The 22,366-nt window shown below is 37.3% G+C and overlaps 1 protein-coding gene across 4 annotated transcripts in view; it reads left to right on the top strand.

The window, feature by feature from the left end:
* The window catches only part of USH2A (usherin), a 371,236-nt gene that overhangs the window by 33,703 nt on the left and 315,167 nt on the right, over window positions 1-22,366 (top strand). For all 4 annotated transcript variants that reach the window (XM_072409865.1, XM_072409864.1, XM_072409867.1 and 1 more), the window contains 3 exons: window positions 13,394-13,589; window positions 14,477-14,607; window positions 18,712-18,907. In XM_072409865.1, coding sequence (XP_072265966.1) covers window positions 13,394-13,589; window positions 14,477-14,607; window positions 18,712-18,907 — 523 coding nt within the window. The remainder of the gene's footprint in view (window positions 1-13,393; window positions 13,590-14,476; window positions 14,608-18,711; window positions 18,908-22,366) is intronic.

The raw sequence follows: 22,366 nt of genomic DNA, 5'->3' as shown, positions 1-22,366 counted from the left end.
CAATTATGGTAAGCGAGAACAGCCGAATTCACTGCGAGATGGAGTTTAAAAATCTCGCTGGCTCATCGCTACATCCCTAAAACTGTCACTATGTTGGCTTGAGAAGGGACCCTGTGCGGCCCAGAAACATTGTTTTTTTAAATGTTGTGACATTGCTTTTACAATAAAGCAAAGCAAGAATTTTGTACTTTGGAGTGCTAGTAACTTCATCTGGTGTTTCCATTAAAAAAAGGGAAAACAAGATTTTTTTAAAAAAAAGAATATGCAATGTTTTAGTATTATAAAAATGCTTCATTAAATTACTTCAGGTGCTACATCCCATTCAAGTCTTTAACATACTAATATTACAGAGGGAATGACCAAGTATGCAGGGGATAATGGCACTGGTGGTGGAAGGACACAGCAAACTGTACTTAGGGGTCTAGATGGTCTGGGTGGGCTAGATGTTGTTTTTTATTAGAAGAACGTTGAAAATAAAGAGTTTGTATTTCTATACATGCAGCAACTACTCAAAAGCTAAAATTTTTCTATTAAAAAAAAACTTTAATCAAATAAGTAAAGCTTAAGTCTACTAAATGACTTCCTATGGAAAATATCTCCATAGGATTTGATTTTCCTGTTCAGAATTAGTACAGTAAGGGAGCGTTTTTAGGAAGTGTGATCTTGGTAGGGTCACTAGCTAAAAGCATAGGAGAACAAAGCCTAAAAAAGGTAGGTTAAGACCTGAAATGGGAGAAAGTGATCTCATGAGGCCCTCAGTGGTTGGTACCATACCAGAAAGTCATCCATTTGCACCACAACACTGGCTTTTAAAGGACCAGCAATTGCATATTTAACAGTGGTTCTGGACCACTCACTGTTGTCCCAATCATTCTTTATTGGGCTGCCATTGGTAGATGTGCATAGCATCCCCCCAAGGCAGCAGGTCACTGGCTTGAGGCAGCCGTAACTGAACTGCAACCTCAATGCCAGTCTGAATAAAGCCTAATGAAGACACTTACTGACACAAGTCAGTAAGCTGCAATGTGTTTTATTTCTGTTTTTGGAAATACAAATGATCCTTTATCTATACAGTGTCACCCCATGTAACAAATAAAGCCAAATTTACTAATAGACTACATCACAGATCCAGTATCGTCTCCAATCTCCATGACATTAACCTCGTCACGGTAGTCTCCAACATGCTGGCCCGATCTCCTTTCACAAGGCTTGTCTTTAAAACCTATTTGTATTCACAGCCTCTCTTGAAATTGATTGCCAATGCATTGGTAAGGCTTTGTAAATTGAACAGAGAATGAATTGGCACGAAAAGTTAATATCAGGGGTACTCTGTAGTAAATCATTAGCAAACTAGTTGAAATGTCAGGTTCACATGCCATTCATATTAAGGCGACTCATGAATATTAACTTTTTTTTGTGTTTGAAATATATGGTATTACGGATTAGAACATTTTTCTACAAACTGAGTTGGGGCATAATTGATATATATCATCATCTTATGAATTATTAATAGATAAGTATCTTAATGATGTCGCTATAGCATATCCCTTTCGACTTGCTTAAGAATCTAATTTAGTGTAGACCTGCCGGAATCTTCAGGAAGGCAACCGGCTTTAATGCCGGGCTTTAAGGACCTTTATTATTTTTTTTTTTCTGAACGACATGAGAAGAAAAACCACTTTATTCATTCTATTTTGCTTGCGGGCTGCAGAACATAAACACGGTAATCTGATTCAATTATGGGAAGAATGAGAATATTAGAGGATATTGCTTGAATGTAGTATTTAAATATCTGTAGTCTGAGCTACAGGCAGAATGGTGCTCCTTGGTGAAAAGCACTTGTCGTAACCTCAGGTAAATAATAAAAAAGATTTTATTTTGCTGACTGCGTTTTAAAAACTAAAGCTAGTAGTTCATTGCGGAAGAGGGATGAACATATTGATCGGCAATCCTCTGTGCATAGGGGCAGATCTGATATTTGTTTTGGCAAAATGTCAGATTCTTCTCAATTATATGGGCCCATTTGCTATTTATTTACAACATTATATAATTTTATACTATTATACAATTTTTTAAAGTTTTGTTAAAAAATGTAAGACATGCTGTGTATAAAGGGAAGACATTTATAGACATGGGCATTGTTAGGGGGTTAAACACAATTTATGATATTTAAAGAAAACTAAACTGACTTTAGGACTCCATAGGCTTTTATACATTTGATTCATATTTATATTCTTTTATTATCTCTATATAATGTTTGTTTTATAAATACACATTAAATTCATGGTACTCCTTTTACTTCCCAGCGGTAACCCCGAGTGTGACTCGGGGTAAGAAAAACATGCTAGAAACGATAACACCGAGTCACACTCGGGGTAGCTAAAAGAGTGAAGATCAATAGTAAATCCAGCCTTACCTGATCCGCCGGCGTCCTCCTTCGTCCTACATCGTCCCTCGCTTTTCCTCTCTTCCTCCAGCCGGCTTCTTCTGCATCCGATGAGTCACCAGGGAGTTTCCAGTGACGTCAGTGCATGTGGAAGTTCCATTTGGAGCGTGGCCGGAATTGTAAATCTATTTATATTGCAAATAACTGTATTGAATGCAATACAATGGATTTATATGTTTAAAACAGTACATTGTCTTTCATGAACATGTATTTTACAGTATAATATAATAGTATAAGTATAATATTTATCTAAAAAAATGTAATTATTTAAAAAAAAAAATAATCAAAAATTGTTTTTATTTATTTATTTAATTTATTATTTTGACAAGATTTTGTGTTTCAAACTTTATTATACTCATACTAATATATTATAATGTAAAATACATTTTCATTTGAAAACAATGTACCACTTTTAGACACAAAAATCCGGACAGAAATGAAGCGCCCATGATGTTAAGGGTTTCCAAGTCACCACAGGTTGCTTAAGAGAGAATATATCAGAAGCTGTCTCAAATAACCCTAATGTCACAATAGCTGTCAGTTTCCACAATGGTCCCTGCTGAACTGTTCTGCTGCATCCCGTGCCTGTGAGCCCTGTCGAGCTGCCACGTGCAGCACTCGCTTTCTGTCTCTGTATGACTGAGCATTCAGCACTTCCTGGTCTCACATGTCCTGTCTCCACATCAAGGCCACTCCAGCCTTCCTCCTCAGGTAGGGTGACCCTGAGGGTCGAACCTGGTGGCATTCAGCAGCAAAGACCCCAGTGGCCACTTGGCTATCAGTCCATAACCCCTTGTGGTGGTGCCCTGGTCAAGATCTGGTGAGGACCTGGAAACCTGCGCTACTTGCCCGTTGAGATCCTAACACCCATAAAGAGGAAACAGTCACAGCTCTGGCTCACACACATTCACTTATATGTAAAGCTTGGGTTACTGAGCTCTGTAAATAGTCCTGACAAAGACAATTTAGCAACAGTATCTCATAGGTTCCCTTTTAAACCTAAGGTGGGTATTTGTTTTTAACAATAGTATTCCAGTGGGATAATACAAATAAAAACCGTTTAGGCTGTATGTATGTATCCCCGGCACAAATATTTTTTTTCCACTAGATGCCCACAGACTAATGAAATTTTGTGGACACAGAGCGTCATAAACCCACCCCTGAGTACATCATCACATCAGCACTACTCTCTGTATTATTGAGAACTGTCCACTACTGGAAAACATTTGAAAAAGAAGAGGACATGACTGGCCTAAAGACTTTTAAAAAAGGTAAGTATTAAAAAAAGAATTTTTAGGAGGCTTTCAGGAGGGGAGCACAGGGGAAAGGAGACCCACATTTGGGATTTAGGCACCATTCTTTTTAGTCTTGTATTCACATTTTGATCATATTTAAAACATTTGTAGAAGAATCAAAAAAAATATGGTACAATTTTCTGTATGCTAGATCAAATTCCCAGTATCTGCCCTCATATCCCATTCAGTTTTGATTTATTGAAATATGTCAAATGCACTGCAATAGGTATATATATCATGTCTGGTGGTACCGTCATATTGGAGAGGATAGTGTCCATCCATAGAAGACCATCAGGGATAGGCATAGATGTATCTGTCTAAGATCTGAGTGCGGGATGAGGGATTCGTATTCAAAAGTCACAAATTGTTATTAATCTGTGTCACCAATGCACATAATGTTATCACATTAACTTCAGGCAAAATATGTTTTTATCTAGGATGTAGGGATGGTTTTACAAAAAAGGGGCCCTGGGCAAAAATGTAATGGGCGCCTTAAATGGACAACATTTGAGTTCCCTGCACCCACTGCCATTATTTGCCTAATTTGCCTTACCCTAAAAATGGTTTGAGAAAACAAAACATATCAACCAAATTTAGCTTAAAAAAAGGGATTTAATAAAAAAAAAATCTTCATTCTTTTTGTATTGCTATAAGACTAAAACATTAAGCTTCCAATGGCCAAATTGTGATGACATCTATGTCACAGTGTGCTTTTGTGATATCCTCACCTACCTAATATTTCAAGTGTGGATTGGTTAGAAACCTGCTGCAAATATTACTCTTACCAGTCAGGATATTACTGGACACATGACTGAGCACTCCTTGTTTTATTGAAATACAACAGTATCACATGGGCAGAAAATTACATCATACCCATGCAGTTTCATTAAGAATAATGTAGAAGCTTTTGATGTAAAATTGACCCCCCAAGACTGTAAGGGCAGTGCTATGAACTGGGATTTGGTCAAGTCTAGCAACAATATATATTATATTATATTATTATTATAATATTATTATTATTATTATCATTATTAATAATAATCTTTTCTTATGCTCCAGGGTTATTCCAAGATCACAATGCCTAGACTCCTTGGGTTCAAATTATGAAAGAGTGGTTTAGGAAGCATAAGACATCATATTCACACATGGCTTGGCAACCACAGAGCCCAGACTTTAACACCGTTAAGAATTGTTGGGTTGTAAAGAAGATTTTGCACAGTGGTCCAACCCTCCCATCATCAATCAAATATCTGGCCCAAAAATTAATGCAACTTTTGGACAGAAATAAATGTTGTGACATTGTTGTGCATAAGCTTATTGAAAAAATACCACTGTGAATATGTGCAGTAACCCAAGATGGTCCAACAAAATAATAGAGTGTGTGACTTTTTTGAACAGGCAATGTATAAAAATGATTATTGAACCCATGGCTTTGTAAAAAGACCTGTAATGAAAAGCATAGAAACTCTCATATAGAACCTTCCTTGAAAATGCTCATTGACTAGCTGGAATGCTGATCCCCTTTTCACAATGTTTTGAGAATGACCCAAATATGCAGACAATATTTAACCCTCTTTCCTCTTTCTGCTCTAAAATTGGTGAAAATCTTCCTCCAGTCTGAGAAATAAACATCAGTTGTAGGGTAAAAGGAATTTTTTTTTTACAGGTTGTCATGTTGTCTTTTTCCTGGCCCCAAGGACTCCCAACAATTGGAAGTTAAACTATGGAGATTGCAGGACTTAAATGTGGAAGAAAATTGCCAGGTTATGTCAGCATGCACTTTAGTAATAGTTGCATGGCAGCATAAATTGGGTTACCATGGTAAAGTTTAGTCTACATTAGGAGCCATAAGACATGGGGGACAACACTAGTACAGCTGGAAAACAGGGTAAGAGCATGATCGGGGGGATCTCAGAGGTCCACCCTTTCTGAGAACACCCCACCCCATCCTCTGCTGTATTTACATTGTTAACATGTATTCACCAATTACCCCTGGTTGCGGGTGTTCGAAGGAAAAAACTCATCGCAAGTGAATTCAACCTTTTTGCACCATCAACTCTCATTGTTCCCAGCCACACTTCCCCACCTCTGGAACAATACCAGACACCTGAACCCCCTTTACCACTTGTAGACCTTTTCCTTATATACACTAAACCAAAGACACCACACCTAAGGTGATACCCCACAGAACCACAAATGTTACCCTCCAGAATCGCCCTCAAGGACTTCATAACTGTTACCAAAATATCCAACCATTGCCCAAATACTCAATTACCCCAAAGGGAAGGCGGGTTAGGTACTTTCCTCTCTATGGGCCTGATTTACCAAAGCTCTCCGAGGCTGGAGAGGATACACTTTCATCATTAAAGCTGGGTGATCCAGCAAACCTAAAAAGTGCTTTGCTATTTGTTTTCAATCATGGACCAGATCCATTCCAGGTTTGCTGGATCACACAGATTCACTGATGAAAGTGTATCCTCTCCAGCCTTGGAGAGCTTTAATAAATCATGTCCTATGTCTTCTTCCTCATAATGCTCCTTGCTCCCTCTACTCCCATCCCCTTTTAAGACCGCTTACCTCTCCTCACCCCCTTAAACCAGCCAGTCCTTAACCCTGACACATACCCCCCATGTCCACTTTTCACCTATTCCCTTTGTTCATGGTTCCCGGCTTTTTTTTTTTTTGTAACCCTAAATCATGAACAAAGACCTTCATTGCAAGATCACCAGGTAATATATTAACAAGCTGCAAATTCAAAAATGATTGAAAACAACTTTTGAAACTAGACTAACATAATAAAACTTTATAGATTTTTAGTGGTTGGGTTTACTTTTTATATATAATACTCAAATACATAAAACTGAAAAATTGTTTAGCTCTTTCAGTGATATTTTTCTATCCGAGAAACAACAAAAATTGTTATTGTATAGAATGGACGGTTAAATGTGCTTTAGATTAGGACTCAAAAGAGATTAATGGACATAATTAAACTAATAGACACGTGAACTTGTATGATTTATTTTTACAAGTGTGCCATTAATCACAAATTAAAACCCTTAATAAACCTGATTTAGACATTTTTCTTTTGTGGAGTACTATATGGTGTGTTACAAATCAGGCATTTACGTCTGCATAAATATACATTATTGACTCAGCTCCAATTTAGAACAGTGTTTGTTGCCAGTTTATGGTTATTTTTACTTATTACATTTTAAACTGTTACAATTTTACAATCTGCTGTAGAAACCTTTGGGGTAGATTTATAAAACTTGGCTGAATCAAGAAACATTTTCTTGCATGTTCACTGGTAAAATGCTAATATCTATAAGCCTTTTATATCTAATGTTGTTTTTGCCATTTAAAAGAGAATATGAAAGAGAGCCAGTCCATAATTGGATGTGTAGATCTGACTAAATATAAACCTGTGCTTCTACTGATGAAATGCTATTATCTGCTCTATAGATAGTTTAACTTACCTACTCTATCTGAGAATGACTTTAGCCTTGGATACAGGTAAGAGGTCATCCTACCTCTGTACTTGCTACTTTGCCAGATGTCTGACCACATGCTAAAAATAGCCCAGGTATTCCAGGTTTCCTCTAGGGGTTACTTGGGCAATGAGCAATTTGTACCTTTCGGGTCAGCATAGGTGACACCAATATTTATTTTGGCTTTATGTAAGGCTGACATTGTTGCCAATGACCAGCAATGTAAGAGGCATATATCCCACTAATCACTATGCTAATGTACTGTGAACTGTGGATATAGTAATTATAGAAGGAGATTCATGAAAGCTTTTTTATTGGTTCCCCCATGTCAAAAAAAAAAAAATATATTGCCACGGCCCAGGTGGGTGTAAACCCGAACACTGTAAGCCTCCTGCTGCCTGCTCTCGTGCCTCCTGTCATCTTTCTGATCTGTCATCATCGGTCCACTGCCCAGGTCCGCTGTCTATTTATAAAGCAGAGAATCGTTTTTTTTTTAAACTTTCATTGGTGGAGACTCTATTACTGCCATTGAAACACATGGTCCTGGAAGAGTCTCCACCAGGGAAGAGTCTTCACCTCCCTGGCGCTATGATTATTTTGTATTTTTACATGTCAAATCGCTACATTTTACATGTAAAAATACTTCTAATTAAATAAATTTCCTGCCAGTCCCACCCTTCCGATGCATGCACGCCGCCCACACACACGCCTCATACCCAGCCAGCATCTGCATCCCCTAGCCTCGCATCTCTAGTGCTCACATGCCGGGATGCAAGGCTAGGGAATGCAAAGTGGACCTAGATGCCAGGCGGGCATCGCTGGAGGACACCGCAGGCTCGTGAGTATCAGGTAAGTCCTCAATTCCACGCTGAGTGTGGCTTGGGGTTACCGTTTTCTGTAAAGAAATTTCACCCCGAGTCACACTTAGGCATACCACTGAACAACATATACCTATAAATCAGAAAAAATATGCCTACCTCTCATAGGGCTCTATATATTAAACATGGGATCTGACAATCCCTCAAACATTCCCTGGTGGGATTTAATTACTGCTTTTTGAAACACATGGACCAGAAAGGTTCCCATGAGGAAATGTTTTGTTAAATGTCTGATTTCATCCTGTTTTTTAAATAGAACCCACTGTCAAAAATGCCAAGGAACTCTCCATTAAAGAGGAATTACGAGATGGAGTTTCTTCTAAAAACGAGATTTTGAATCTGTGCTGCAGGGTAACAGTCAGCAGTACCCCTCAGCAGTCACTGGTTCCTCTCTTGACCTCCACTCATTACAAGATACAGCCGTGACTTAGAGGTACTTTTGGCATTTCACTCTTGGCATTTTTAGAATTTTTGAAGGGTTTGAGTTGTAGTTTAGACAAAGGATACCAAATTCTAAGACTTCCAATAACTTTCATCAAACTTGCATAAATACATACTTGACAGTGATTTTTCCACCAAATATTCTTAGAAGTTACCCAAACTTTGGTCCAGACCACTAAGAGTTGACCACAGGTTTTTGATACAAGCAAAGGATAGGTAATTGTTCAAGTGTCCGTTCCACCTTCTCCTCTATTACTCTTTCATTATGTTCAGAACCTATATCATTAATGTGACATTGACTCCATAATCAAGCTAAATTACCGGCGATGATAAAATCCTGCTGTGCCCAAGATTGATAGCGTCGCAGAACACGTCAACCCTGTGCGGGCCAAGTGGAGACCCTCTACAACATTCAATTTCCCTGACCTTATTTCTGAACTAGATGTCAATTATTTATTTCTACTTTCCTGTGGTGATGTTTTAAACATTCCAACCTACTTGTTATTCCTGCCGGCATTGTGACTGTCCTTTGATATTATTCTTTAGTACATCAAATGGGAACATTTTAGTATTTTTTGATTGCCCTGATAGTTTCATGCAAGTTTTAATGTATTCAGTTCAAAGATCTTAAGAAAGTCTGGCTCATTACTGGATAGGCAATAAAAAACAGAAATGATTCAGACAGAGTATATTGAGTTATATTTCCCAACAGAAAAAGTGAACACTGATTCATTACCTTTACCCATAGATGTGTAGGGAGTTTTTGAGAAAATTAGGAAAGTGAATGGCATTCCTAGTGCCACTGTCACTGTTCAGAGTGGAGAAAACCGTGTCCAGGTAGACTGATATATATCATATTGTGAGCATGCATTTTTTATTTGAAATTATACATTTCTCTTATTGCTTAGCAGGCTGACACTTTTTCCTTTCACGTTTTTTTTCAAAAAATTTAATTCTAGCGGAAATGTGGGCAAATTTAAGCTCCTTTTTTTTCATTTTTTTGGGCTACAATTTTGTGTCACTGCAAATGATTTGCCTTATCTTTTCACTTGATCCTGGTTCAAATGTCCAAGAGACACAGACTAATTTTGAGTTTTCATCAAGTAGGGAAGCACAGGTAAGGATGACAAAATAATGAACAATTGACAGCTTCAGTATTTGTGTCCCATCAGATTACTTTCAAAGTGGACCCAAACTTGTTAAATGAGAACATTTGTTTTTGGTAGTGTTTACCTAAAACGAAAAAAATACCAGTCCATAAGCCTTTACATCAGTGTTTCTCAGCCGTTTTAACAAGGGAAACTCTTGAAATGACTTACATGTCTTTACATGTCTTTAAGGAATCCCTTCTATAGTTACTATATCCACAGCTCACAGTACATTAGTGTGGTGGTTAGTAGGAAGAATTCCTCTTGCATTGCTGGCCATTGAGAAATAATGTCACCCTTTTAAAAAGCCAAAAAGATAATTGGTGTTAGTGGTAACTGACCTAAGAGTCACAAATTGCTCATTCCTCAAGGTACCGCTGGCAACCACTGGGGAAACCTTGGTTGAGAAACACTGCTCTACATGAAGATCAGAAAACACTAAGGACATATCTATATTGAGATCTGTTTATAAATATTTTACCCAAGATTTACCAAGCTTTTCAAAAAAATGTACAGATTTAAAACATTGAATGTGCAAATCAATTTTTATCCAAAATTCAAATGGTTTTCTAATTGCACCCAATGTGGTATTGTGTAAAAATTTAGGGCAAAATTTGGCATTTGGTAAAAACATTTATAAACAGACCACTGTTTATACATTTTTTTTTGGACCATGCAAATGGATGCATTTATTGCTTTCCACACCATCTCTTAAGTGTGTTTTTGTGGGACATTTTTGTTAACATTTGTTAACTTTTTTTCACTGTAAATATAGTTGCTTCCATCATAGGCATTGATTCCAGATGTTTTTTTTACTTTTCTGGCCATTTGTAAGAAAAGTGTATTTTAGAGCAGTATGAGACAAAATGTTACCCAAAAATGTTAGCCTTTTGGCCATTTGAGTCCCCTTTTCATATAACAACATTTGAAACTGATTATCCATTTACATAACTGTATTTCTTTTTTTTTAAATTGCAGTTAATCTTCATAAGAGTCATTAATTTAGCTAGTTCTTATAAATCCTTTTTATCCTCCTGTTCTCCATCCTGCAGAGAACTGACTACCTTGCATGCTCCATTCAAAATGTCTTAGTTTGTAGCCACCCCATTGTGATGCACATTGCTGTAGACTACAAGTTTAGCACCCACATTCAAGATACACAATGCAAGGAATCATAGGAAAGGGAGTCAAATCTTAAATTTAAGACATTCAGTTGCTCTCGAGTGTTCAGCCAGAAGTATTGAAAATTACCAGCAGCCTCTACACAGATTGCCTGCATACCCCAACAATTTTGTAAAGCAAGAACAAATTATATTACTCATACAGTATATGATTGTGTTCTTGTTGCTCTTTATTCATTTTTAATGTGAAAGCTGTGTCTTTAAATTACCCTCAAGCATGTAAACCTAGTCAATACCTTGACGTTGTATGCTTACCTGGCCAGTGATCCCCTGCTGTGCGCCACAGCAGTATCATACTCTGTTTATACTGTCTAGCGCTGTCCTTTGCAGCAGGAAGGAAGACAAGGAAATAGCTCTTGGCATCCCCTGCACTTACTCTAAGGCTGTGCACAGCTAAAGGGGACTTTGGAGCAGATTAGTCTCTGGCTCCATTCTCTTCTGCCATTGGCTCACAGTCCCCAGTTGTCCATTGTAGCGTTAAGCTGGGCTGACCTTCTGCTGGTGTGTTATTCATTAGATTTACTGTTTCTGACTCTTCCTGTTCCTGACCCTGCAATTGTATGCAGTCAGGACTGACCTTGTGTTTGTGACCCCTTGAATACCTAATCTGGTGGACTAGTTACCGGTGTATGACATCTGGATCTGCATTTTCCGTGGGCTCCTGGTCCTCTGTCAGTCCTTTCCCAGATGCCATTCAAATGCACAGAAGTCCTGGGGGCAACTGTGTGCTGGGGGGGGGGGGGGGGCAACTAGCCTCCTGAGGCTGTGCAGGGGCTTGCTATAGGCGAAGAGTGTGGTGTTAGATTGAGGGACTGGCGTCTAGGGAGCACTACTGCTGGATAAAGGCCTTGCAACATGGTTCTAACTTTGATGAAATAGTGTTTTTTGGCACTGCTAGATGCTCAAGCTAAAAACACCTCCCTGGCCCCTAAACACCAATGAGCTAGGAGTTATAACAGTTATGTGCCCACTGAAAAAAATCACTTTTTCAGGTAATCAGCACACTTTATCATATATATTGTCATGTAATCTGATCCCATTGATTCTGTTCTTGAGTTTTACATTACATAGGCTTTAAAAAAGTTGACTAATAGGGGGACCCTTTAGGTCCCCTAATAGCTGACACCACAATTCGGATTCTGTTTCTGACTTTTTATAAATAGTGATAGGCAGTTTTGAAGGGTTCAATGGATCAACAGACTGGTTACCAGTTTAATTAGGAGTGAAAACCAATTTTATTTAACTCAAAAACAACAAAACTGCTAAATGAAATGCTGTATTTATGGTAAAAATGCTCTATTTGATACCTTTAAACAATTAGGACCAAAGTAAAAAAAAACATCAAAGCGTACAAAGCCAATTTTTCTTTTTTTTTTCTTTTGATAAGTATGTTTCCCAGTGCTGTAGGTTTATGGTTAGGACTTTAGACTGTGCGCTTCTATAAAACAACAAAAAATAAGATCAAAAGTAATATACATTGTAGAAGCTAAAGTAGCCATAAGACATCATCTTAACCATTTATTTAATAATTGCATAAAATTAGAGATATGGGTTTGACAATGATGCTACAACTAAACATTTCACAGCTGATTCTACAATTTTAGTAATATTTTTATTTGTAAACGATTTGTATTATAATATTGTTGTTGTTTATGCAATTACTTGAATCAATAACGTTTTTAATATAAATACAATATATAACAATTTATTAAAATAATATCATATTGTTCATTTTCAAAGAATATCAATAAAAATGATTATTCTGCAGAAATATCTTTAAAGATGAAGCTTAAATTAAAGGTATGCATTGATTTTATTAGCAACATTACTGAACTTTGTTGTGAAGGTGTTAAACTATATACAAATTTTAATTTAATCTCTAGTAAATTACAACATTATGTTCTCTATATTTCCAAGAACCACCGTCCGCTCTGACATTGTTTTTTTTCAAACCACCACAGTATACATAGTGTGTATTTTTATGCAAATTCAATCTTCTTTGCCTCAAGGGATTGGCCTGGAGGGGAATTCAGCCAGGATTTGATTTATGGTACAATTGCAGCATTTAGTCCATTTTATAGCTGGTGTGTAACTTTTTTAGTTAGCCATGCTAACAGCTCTAACTTAAAAATTAAACCCTTTAAGTGGAACAATATTTATTGTGTCATTACGGGGAAACCTCTTGGTAGAACAGGGCCTCAATCGGGGTCAAACTTCAAAGAAAAGCGATGCCAACAGACGAAGAAGGGTCATATAAATATGTATGAGTGTGCATACTGTGACCCGCACAAGTCATTGCAGAGCACCTGGGAGGGTGTAAATCCCTATTTTTCAAAAGGATAAAGAGCCGCGGGCAATTTACTTCAGTGACTGAATTTTTTTCCTAAGAATGCAAACTGGTTAATCCATATTTTCCCAAAATTATCACATGAAAGAAAAATGATAAGCTTAAAAACAGAACATGAATACACTGCCAAATTATTATAATTTTGTTTTTTCTTCAATTTTGTCTCCAGTGCGATCGCTGTCTGCCACTTTTCAACGACAAGTCATTTCGGCAAGGTGACCATGTGAACGCTTTCAACTGCAGGCCATGCCAGTGTTATAACCATTCATCCAGTTGTCATTATGATGCTACTATTGACCCTTACCCCCATGACCATGAAAGAGGAGGAGGGGGAGTATGTGAAAACTGCTTGCACAACACTACAGGTAACATGCCCAGGTGTTAGCCTTTAAAGTCAAAACAAACTTTATTTAGTTAAATTTGCTTAAGCAATGTTTAAAAAATATAAAATGTTTCACCCTTTTATGATTTGTTGCATGTCCGTTTTGCACCTTCTTTACAATATTCTTTTAAATGCAAAAAAATTTTAATGAGAAGAAAATGTGAAACTTCCTAACAGACCTGTGCATGGTGTATATTTTTTTGCATAGTTTTTTTTAAATTGAATTTTAATGGGGGGGGTATAGGGCTTTATATAAAGCAGATCTTTTATTTTGAAAGATCCTCGTAAGCAGGCTCTCTTTGATATTTTAGCAAAAGACTCATATTGATTATGGACTTATAACAAAACTGGGGCAATTACCAAGCACTATTTTCTGGTGGCCCAATGCTTTGTTGGGGAAGCAAAGAAAAGGTGGGTATGTGTTGTTCGATAGACGAAGGGGAATAAATTAAATCTCTTATTTTGTCCTACATGGACAAAACACAGGTTTGCTGAAAGCTTTTCTGAATCGCAAATCCACTTTAAGTCCAATGCATTATTATTTCAGCCAAGAAAAACAAAACAGCACAATTCTGTTTCAAATGAAAACTTTTGGATTCTGAGACTGGCCCTATGCTGCACATCTTTCTAGAGACACATTTTTGGGTTATAGAGCAGATGGAAGTTAAATGAGGTAAAACACAGTTTGAAACAGGTTCATAGTTTCATATGCTGTGGATCACTACATTGGCAGGTAGAGCTGCAAGGTGCATTAAAATGGACATTGTGAAATTCAGAATTCTCCCCCCAGGAGCAAAGACTTTAAATCTGAGTCTTGCAGATCATTTTCATGAATTTGAAGATTAAGCTTGTGACCCCTGTCTATTGCAGGAAGAAACTGTGAAGTCTGCAAGGATTACTTTTTCCGGCAATTTGATGCCGACCCGGCTGCCATTGATGTTTGCCAGCCTTGTGACTGTAATGAGGAAGGTACTGTTAACAAGAGTCGGTACTGTGAAAAGGTAATGATGGCAAATGATTAGGAGAGATTTGATCTTGGATGTTCTGTTGTTTTAAAAACTACAGCTGGTGCTTACAGCATTAGGCCTGATTTAATAGATAAAGAGATAAAGCTCTCCATGATTGAAGAGGATACACTTTCATCAGTGAACCTGGGTGATCCAAAAAACTTGGAATAGATCTTGTCCAGAATTAAAAACTTTTGCTAACAAATTGCAACACAGGATTGCTGGATCACCCAGGTTTACTGATGAAAGTTTATCCTCTCCAGCCTTGGAGAGTTTTAATAAATCAGGCCCACTGTATAGGTTAAAGTGGCCTTGTTGTTATGTGACAAAATTTGGACAAGAAATGGCCGAAATGGTTAAATTGGAAGCTTTGTACTAATCTTTTTATTGGGCAGGGATCCAAATTTTTGTTTTCCTTCTTAAAGAGATCCAGGTGTGTGGAGATAGCATATCCCTGCTGGACACTTTCAAATATTTCAAATACTGTAACAAAGCGACAGGTTCATTGTCTAATTTCTCATTGTACTACCTTGTGCTACCTTCTCGTTGGGTATAGTATGTTCAATATAATTCAATAGGGAAGAATAGAGTGCAAATTTGATACAAAAAAATGGAAAAAAAGCTGGATGAGAAATAAAATAGGAAAGCCAATAGGGTGTATTTTGGAAAAAAAACAGTTCTCAAAATGACCTTCCATAACCTTTAGGAGCCATTTAAAGCCCACTGCACATCGAATACTTACCTTCATTTTGCCATCACCGATGTGTTTAATTAAAATTGCAATATTTCTCTAAATCTCCCAATTTTTTTCCAAATTTTAGGAAAATAAAAATTCTATTTGGAAGTCAGTGGACCTCCAGGATTATTTGGGTTGGGCAGTGTATTAAAGAAGGTGAAAGGCTGTATGAAGGTATTAGGGGCTTTATGCAACTCTCTGTTTAATCTGTTCTGGTGGGAAGTTAGGTAGGTGACATAGTGAGATGTCCACAGACATTTAGCTATATGGTATATATGGTATATACCATATACTGGACCTGATGTGTGGAGCCTGTGGCCAAAAGAGAAAGACAAAGGAATAGTCACTAATTGCTGCTATTCTTTTCCCTGCTACTGATTTACCATTTCTTGTTCTGCATTAAGTCTTGTTTGAAGACAACCATCTTGGTAGAGGCATGGCTTGGCTTTCTCATCTCAAAGTTGCTCCTCTGAGGACTTTCAATTTGGTGGAGTAATGTTCAAGAGTTAGCAAGAGAGGAGAAATAAGTGCGGATCTGCAAAATGCACAACATATAGGCGGGGAGATCCTCGCACTGTATGTCCTCAGGTGCAACTTCCTCTACAGCCAGGAGAACAATGAGCAACAAAATAGTGATGTCACCAATTCTCACTTCAAACTCTTTCTATGATAATCAGTATAATATATAATAATATAATGCAAGTCTAGTTCTACTTTATTAGTGCTGCATCATTTGAGCACAGAAGGTATAATCAAAAACAAGTACAATGTTCCTATCTAATACAAATATATTCCTAACTGGAATAAAAACAGCAATAAAAACATTTACAGGGATTCCAACACTTCACCACTTAAAAAAAAAGCATTTGATTTTTAATGGTACAATTAAATAGAGCTGCTCATTCCAGGAAGGGAGAAATACATTTTCCTGATCCTAGGTCTGGTCATTCTTTTCCTGGACATATCCTGGAATGGATTAATCAAAATCACAGAGCAAAATATTTATTTTGCATGCATTTTTAAAAAACCACAAATCGCCTTCAGCCCTGGCCTACATCCTATTTAATAATGTTGGTAAAGTTATTTTATTGTTATTGATCTTACATAGCCCCTGTCATTCATCAGGTCTACAAGATATGCTTGTGTCTACACTATCTACAAATGCCATTATTGGAAAGCTAGTCCAGAGCATTGGTGTGTGGAGCATGTGTATGCAGATAGGAATTGATTGGTTGAAAGGTAATCGGCTACACCAATGTAATAAAGAATTTAAGTATCTTATGAAAGAATAAAAATCACAGCAACTGTTTATCATACATAATGGTTGACCAAACTAAAGACCCCAAAAATCAAATCAGCGACAACTAATTACTTTTTAATTACAATTTTTCCAAGCAAAAATGAAAATAATAGATAAGATATGAAACTTTATAATATCTCCCCACACAAACTATGAGCAGCATCGAAGCCAAAAACCACCGTGGCAATGGGGGGCAAGGACAATGATTAAGGCACATTAAGAAGGAGATTAATAAGTCAGGACTGAAAGAGCTGAAATGAATTAGATGATACAGAGAGAAGCCATTGAGTGGAATTTTCAAGAGCTGACCCGAGAAAGATGGAAATGTGAAAGGTAGAAAGATTTCACTCATGAAAATTAATCAGCGTGTTTAAAGTGATGATTTTTTATAAAGTTATGTGGTAAAACGGGGAATTACACACTTTCCATGCATAATGTACCATTACTGGCCAGAGAACGTTTAAAAAGCTAAGTTGGCGTATAAACTGTATTTTAAAGGGGTTTTCTAGGAAAAAAAAAAGAACCTCTCAAGGCTTATTAAAAAATGGCATTCAGTAATATAACTAGAATTTTTTGTTGCAGGTGGGTGGCATTAAAAAGTAGCCGAGTGGGAGGTGTTCGAGATGGGGAAATAGGGAGGGGGTTGAGTTAGAAAATAAACGTGCAGTAAAATTAATCTTTGGCACAATAACGATAATAGGCGTTGTGATACTTTATGCACATTTGCAATAGAACCCAGATAGTTAAAGATATTTATTATTTGTAGGCTCAGTTTCAAAGCCTCTCCAGGCTTCTACACTCCACACTTTGCCCCTGATTCATCAATAAAATCCGCGCTCGCTGGAAGCGCGAAAGTACACGCGGCCAGCGATCGCGGTTTACCGAAGGTTTTCTCAGCCAATCAGAGAGCACTAGAGGTTTTGAATGGGGAAACTTGTAACCCATTTAACCTTTGGTGCCGGGGATCGCACACTGAGGTGATCAATTTTTAAAAAAAATTTGAGCTCTATCGGCGAGAAAGGATGAATTTGCCGCAAGATCGAGTTTTAAAAACTTGCTCGCTCATCCCTACTTGTTACCACTGCATTCCCTGAAGCCCTCATCTTCACCATTGACTTCGTGATGGACTTTAAAGTCCACTGGGATCTTCTATGAGCATTGTATGGCCACTCTGCGCATGATCAGAAGTTACATTTTCCCTGGCTAAAGATCTGTTCATGGCAGGGCCACACAGAGCTGAGCTCTACACTGCATGGTGCATGCAGCAAAAAAAAAAAGCAGCAATTTTGCATGATTTTTCCGCCTAAAATCTCCTGGTGACTTTTTTTTGGGGGGGGGTGGTGAGGGGTGGAATTAGTTTCCCTATAAGCAGCAACTTTTGCAGTCTGAATAGACCCCGCTAAAAATGCAATTTTCTTGTGCCATGAGAGATGTTCTCACCGTAGCCCTGTTTTCTCTGCAGCAAAGTGGAGAGAGAGGGTGAGGAACTCCTCTCATTTTAGCCAACACTACTTGTTGATTGAGCAGCAAGATTTCCTTTTTGCTCTAAGGTCCATTAAATAACAACTCTGCAAAGCATTAAAGTCTCATAGAAGTGCCTATCTCCACCCCTCCTTTATGTTTCATTTTAGAAAAAAAGACCCTATGGTCAAGTGTGCATTCAGAACCTACAAATACATTAAAATTTACAATTAAACAATTTTTATTCCAAACTGTGTACAGCTATCTATGTCTTCATCTAGGAAATCTATCTTTAGTTCCTGTCTGACACTTCTGATTGTACCAGCTTTCTGAGACTTACCAATTGTTCAAAGGTCTGCCCGATTGGCTGTACATTAAATTGTTTAAGCTATATCTGTGCTATATCTGTGCTGTGAACCAGCAATTTCAGATGCCCAGTTTATTATGAGGATATGAAGAAGATATGTCTTTAATTTATTTAGAATTAGAAGTAAACCATTCTTTTTTTTTAATTTGTTTATTGATAGAATGTGAATACCTGCAATATTGGAATGTCTGTAAATATATATTTATCTACATATTTATGTTGACTGGTATTCAGGTTGGAGGCCAGTGCAGCTGCAAAGTAAATGTCTGGGGTAGGCAATGTGACCAATGCAAAGATGGCTTCTATAACCTGCAAGAGTCAAATCCATATGGCTGTCAACCCTGCCGCTGCAACACAGCTGGAACACTCAACGAAAGTAATACCTGTCACCAAACCACAGGGCAGTGCAGATGCAAACCAAACATTATTGGTAAGTTTATACAAAAGATCAAAGTGCAATAACTAATTGCAATGATTTGTTTCTGAGTGATCTAACTTGAGTAAATTTAACAAGAATCTAATCCTAACAACAGAAATGTAGTATATTTTAGCTTACCAGTACTGAGATGTAGTTGCTGTATATTTTTTCCCATAACAGTGCAGCAATGGGCATGCCCCATCTTTCCATTGCAACATTTTTACATTTATAGACAAAATAGTGATTGTTTCCCAACTGGGGTGCCTGCAAAGGTTGCTAGGGGTTCCTTAAGCAATGAGCAGTTTGTGCCTCCCAGGTAAGTTTAACTGACACCAGTGATTATTTTGGGTGTAAGGTTAAGGGTGACATTGTTACCACTGGCCAGCAATGTAAGAGGCATTCTTTGTACTGACCACCATGCAAATGTATTGTAAGCTGTGGATACAGTAGTTGTGTATACTTCCCCCAGATCAGCATCTACATTACTAGTGATTTTTGCCAGTGATTCTACAAATAAGTTAAAAAGAAGACTTTTTCCATAACCACATCTTTACAAAAAGCCTCCCCCAAAGAAGCCAATTATGTGAAACACGTCAGCTCATTTCTGAATGATAAACTTATAGACTCTTTACTATGTAAAGGGAGACCTGTATATTTACTGGTGATAGTCTTTATGTTCCAATCTTATGTTCTAAATTATGAGAGATTTAACTAAATCTTTTTTGCCTAAAAAAACTTCTCTTTTTTTTTTACAATAATCCAAAATACTAGGGATAAACTCAAATTTCATTTTGATATTTAAACCTAGGGCGTGGCAATTTATATTGTAGAAGCTACCCCTCTCCTCCCTTGCTTTTTTTCAGTGATTTCAACAAAATTTGTTAGAGCTAAAATGCTGAAGCAATACATGAAATTCAAGGGCTAGATACAGTCTAACACTAAAACGAAGAGTAAAAGCCCACTATGAGTGAGCTAAATGCCTTTCCAAACCCAGTTATCAGTTTGTAAATGTGTCAGTGATGTCATGAGAGGGATCCAGCAGGCTCACCCACTAAAGAATAAATGCAGGAAACTCCAGAAGTTATTTGGGTTAAATTTGGGTAATTCTTGAATACCATTTATAAGGAACCTGTCAGGGCAGAAATACGCTCACCTACCTGTTTCAAGAGGTGCAAGTTGAAAAAATCCAACGCAGTGTTTCACAACCAGGGTTCCTCTGGAAGTTGATAGGGGTTCCTTGAGCAATGAGCAGTTTGTGCTTCTCCAATAATCTGTAAGAGTGACATTCTTCCCATTGGCCAACAAAGTAAGATGCATTCTTCCAGCTGATCACCACACTAATGTACTGTGAAGTGTGGATATAGTATTAATAGCAGGGGTTCCCAATAACCTTAAAAGTTATTTTAAGGGTTCCCCAATGTTAAAATGGCTGAGGAAAACTGCTCTGATGGCTTCACTACTTAATGAGTCAATGAACCCGAACGAGCTTGGCTGGGCTCTCGTTAATGGCTGCATACTTATCCTTATCCATTGAGAGCTGTGGAGCTTGCACCTAAAATAAAATCAGCTTTGTCATATTTCTATGCTCTTTCATTTAAACTGAGCACAAAAAAAATCTGCATATTAGGACCAGATTTTAATTTCTCCTCGATGTTGTCAAAATTGTTAAATCTGCTCACTGTACATGAGTCCCTTTAGGTAAATTAGTACTTTTCAAAAATGTTTTAGCTGAAACAAGTTCTAAGCAAATTATTTCTGCACCCGTTGCCTTATTAAACCAAAATAAATAGAGCCCCCCTCCACATATTCTTTGCTACAGGGCGCCTTTGTGATAAATCTTTCTATTCCCCATTATATTTCTTTGAACTGTTCCTATGAAATGCAAAATAAGTCAACATAATTCCACTGATCACGAACATTGGTCGGGTTACTTATCAAGGGCTATATAATTTTAATTTTGTAATTCAATGCCAAGCTGATTATAATAAACTGCGGGCTCTCGCGTTATTTATCATGTTCTTATACAAGACATTCTTTTTTGTTTGTGGCTCCCACAGGTATTTTTCAAAAATTAGATTTGATTATAGCAATTTATTACTTTCAGAATATTTGAGGGGTGCTACAGCTACATAAGGACAAAATTTATCAAGTGCCTGAAATACACTGTGCATATAATACATTTTGAAATGTTGATGTATGGGAATATTATGATAAAGTGAGCCAAGGATTGCAGGCATACCTGTCTGAATATCTTTGTAGGAAACTGAATCCGTAACCAGTTTAAACATTTTTAAATTATGGAAGTTTTGTTTTTTATTTTTTTTTATTTTGCAGAGTTTTACACAGTAAGTTTATTCCTGATTTTAAAGCATAGCTTTGTAATACAACACAATACACACCAATCACACTATGATAAAGTGAAGGTGCTAACAGTAACTGTCAATTATGTTGGTGGGCATAATTTTTACTCTGCAAATATCAAAGGGTATAAATAGGGTATATCTTTTAAATAAAATTGTAAATTTGATATTATTTAAAGCTAATATCTGTACAGACAGGTAAAAATGTGCAATTTCTTAGCTGTCAAAGGATAAATGCAGTTTATCATTCCAATTGGCATCAATCCAACTATGTTTGACCTGCTTTGCGCCGCGTTATTTCCTCCCTATAGGGGACATGTTATATTGCAGTCACAGCAGGTCAAATGTACCACGGGGCATTTAACCACATGTGTTCTAGGTGTCTGCTTTCAGATGTAAAACCTTGTGTTTTACAGCAACCCCTGGGCCACTTTGGTAATTCATACACCCCTGCCAGACAACATGGCCAGAAATGTGGCATCACTTTGTTAAGAAATATAATAGCGTCCACACCTGGGCCATATACTTCTGGAATAGTTAGTTAAAGGGTGGCAATACATTAATACGTAACTGACTCACCTTACTCCATTCTCCCCTACTATCAGCACATGTGCATGCAGCCAAACCTGATTGGCTCCTAGTATTATCCCTCCCTAACCGGTTAATCCAGTATTATTTACGCTCTGCTGCTGGTTAGAACCCTATCTCGCTGCACATGCAAATTTCTGGCAAGGAGCAGCCCACAACCACCTGTAATAAAAAAAAAGTATTACATTTTTTTCTATTATTCAAAGCAGATAAACACCCTTTTATATAATGTTAAAATTGGTGATAGGTTCGCTTTAAAAGGTCAGCAATCTGTACACAGGGTGTGGAGGGTAAGAAATGTGAAGAGCAGAGTGCAGGGGTCAGTAGTAGTTTTAGGAAAATGTAATATTGCGGTCAGATGTTTTTTTCTTTGTCTGTGACCCTGTTGCAGACTTTCCCCTGAATATCGTAGTCGATAACAAGGATTAATTTAAATCTTTCATAATATCAATGACAGTATTAATCCTAATGCCAAAATAAAATATATATATATATATATATATATATATATATATATATATAT

This window comes from Pyxicephalus adspersus, chromosome 4 (assembly GCF_032062135.1).
Source record: "Pyxicephalus adspersus chromosome 4, UCB_Pads_2.0, whole genome shotgun sequence".
Lineage (NCBI taxonomy): Eukaryota > Metazoa > Chordata > Amphibia > Anura > Pyxicephalidae > Pyxicephalus > Pyxicephalus adspersus.
This window is presented reverse-complemented; position numbering and strand designations above follow the sequence as displayed.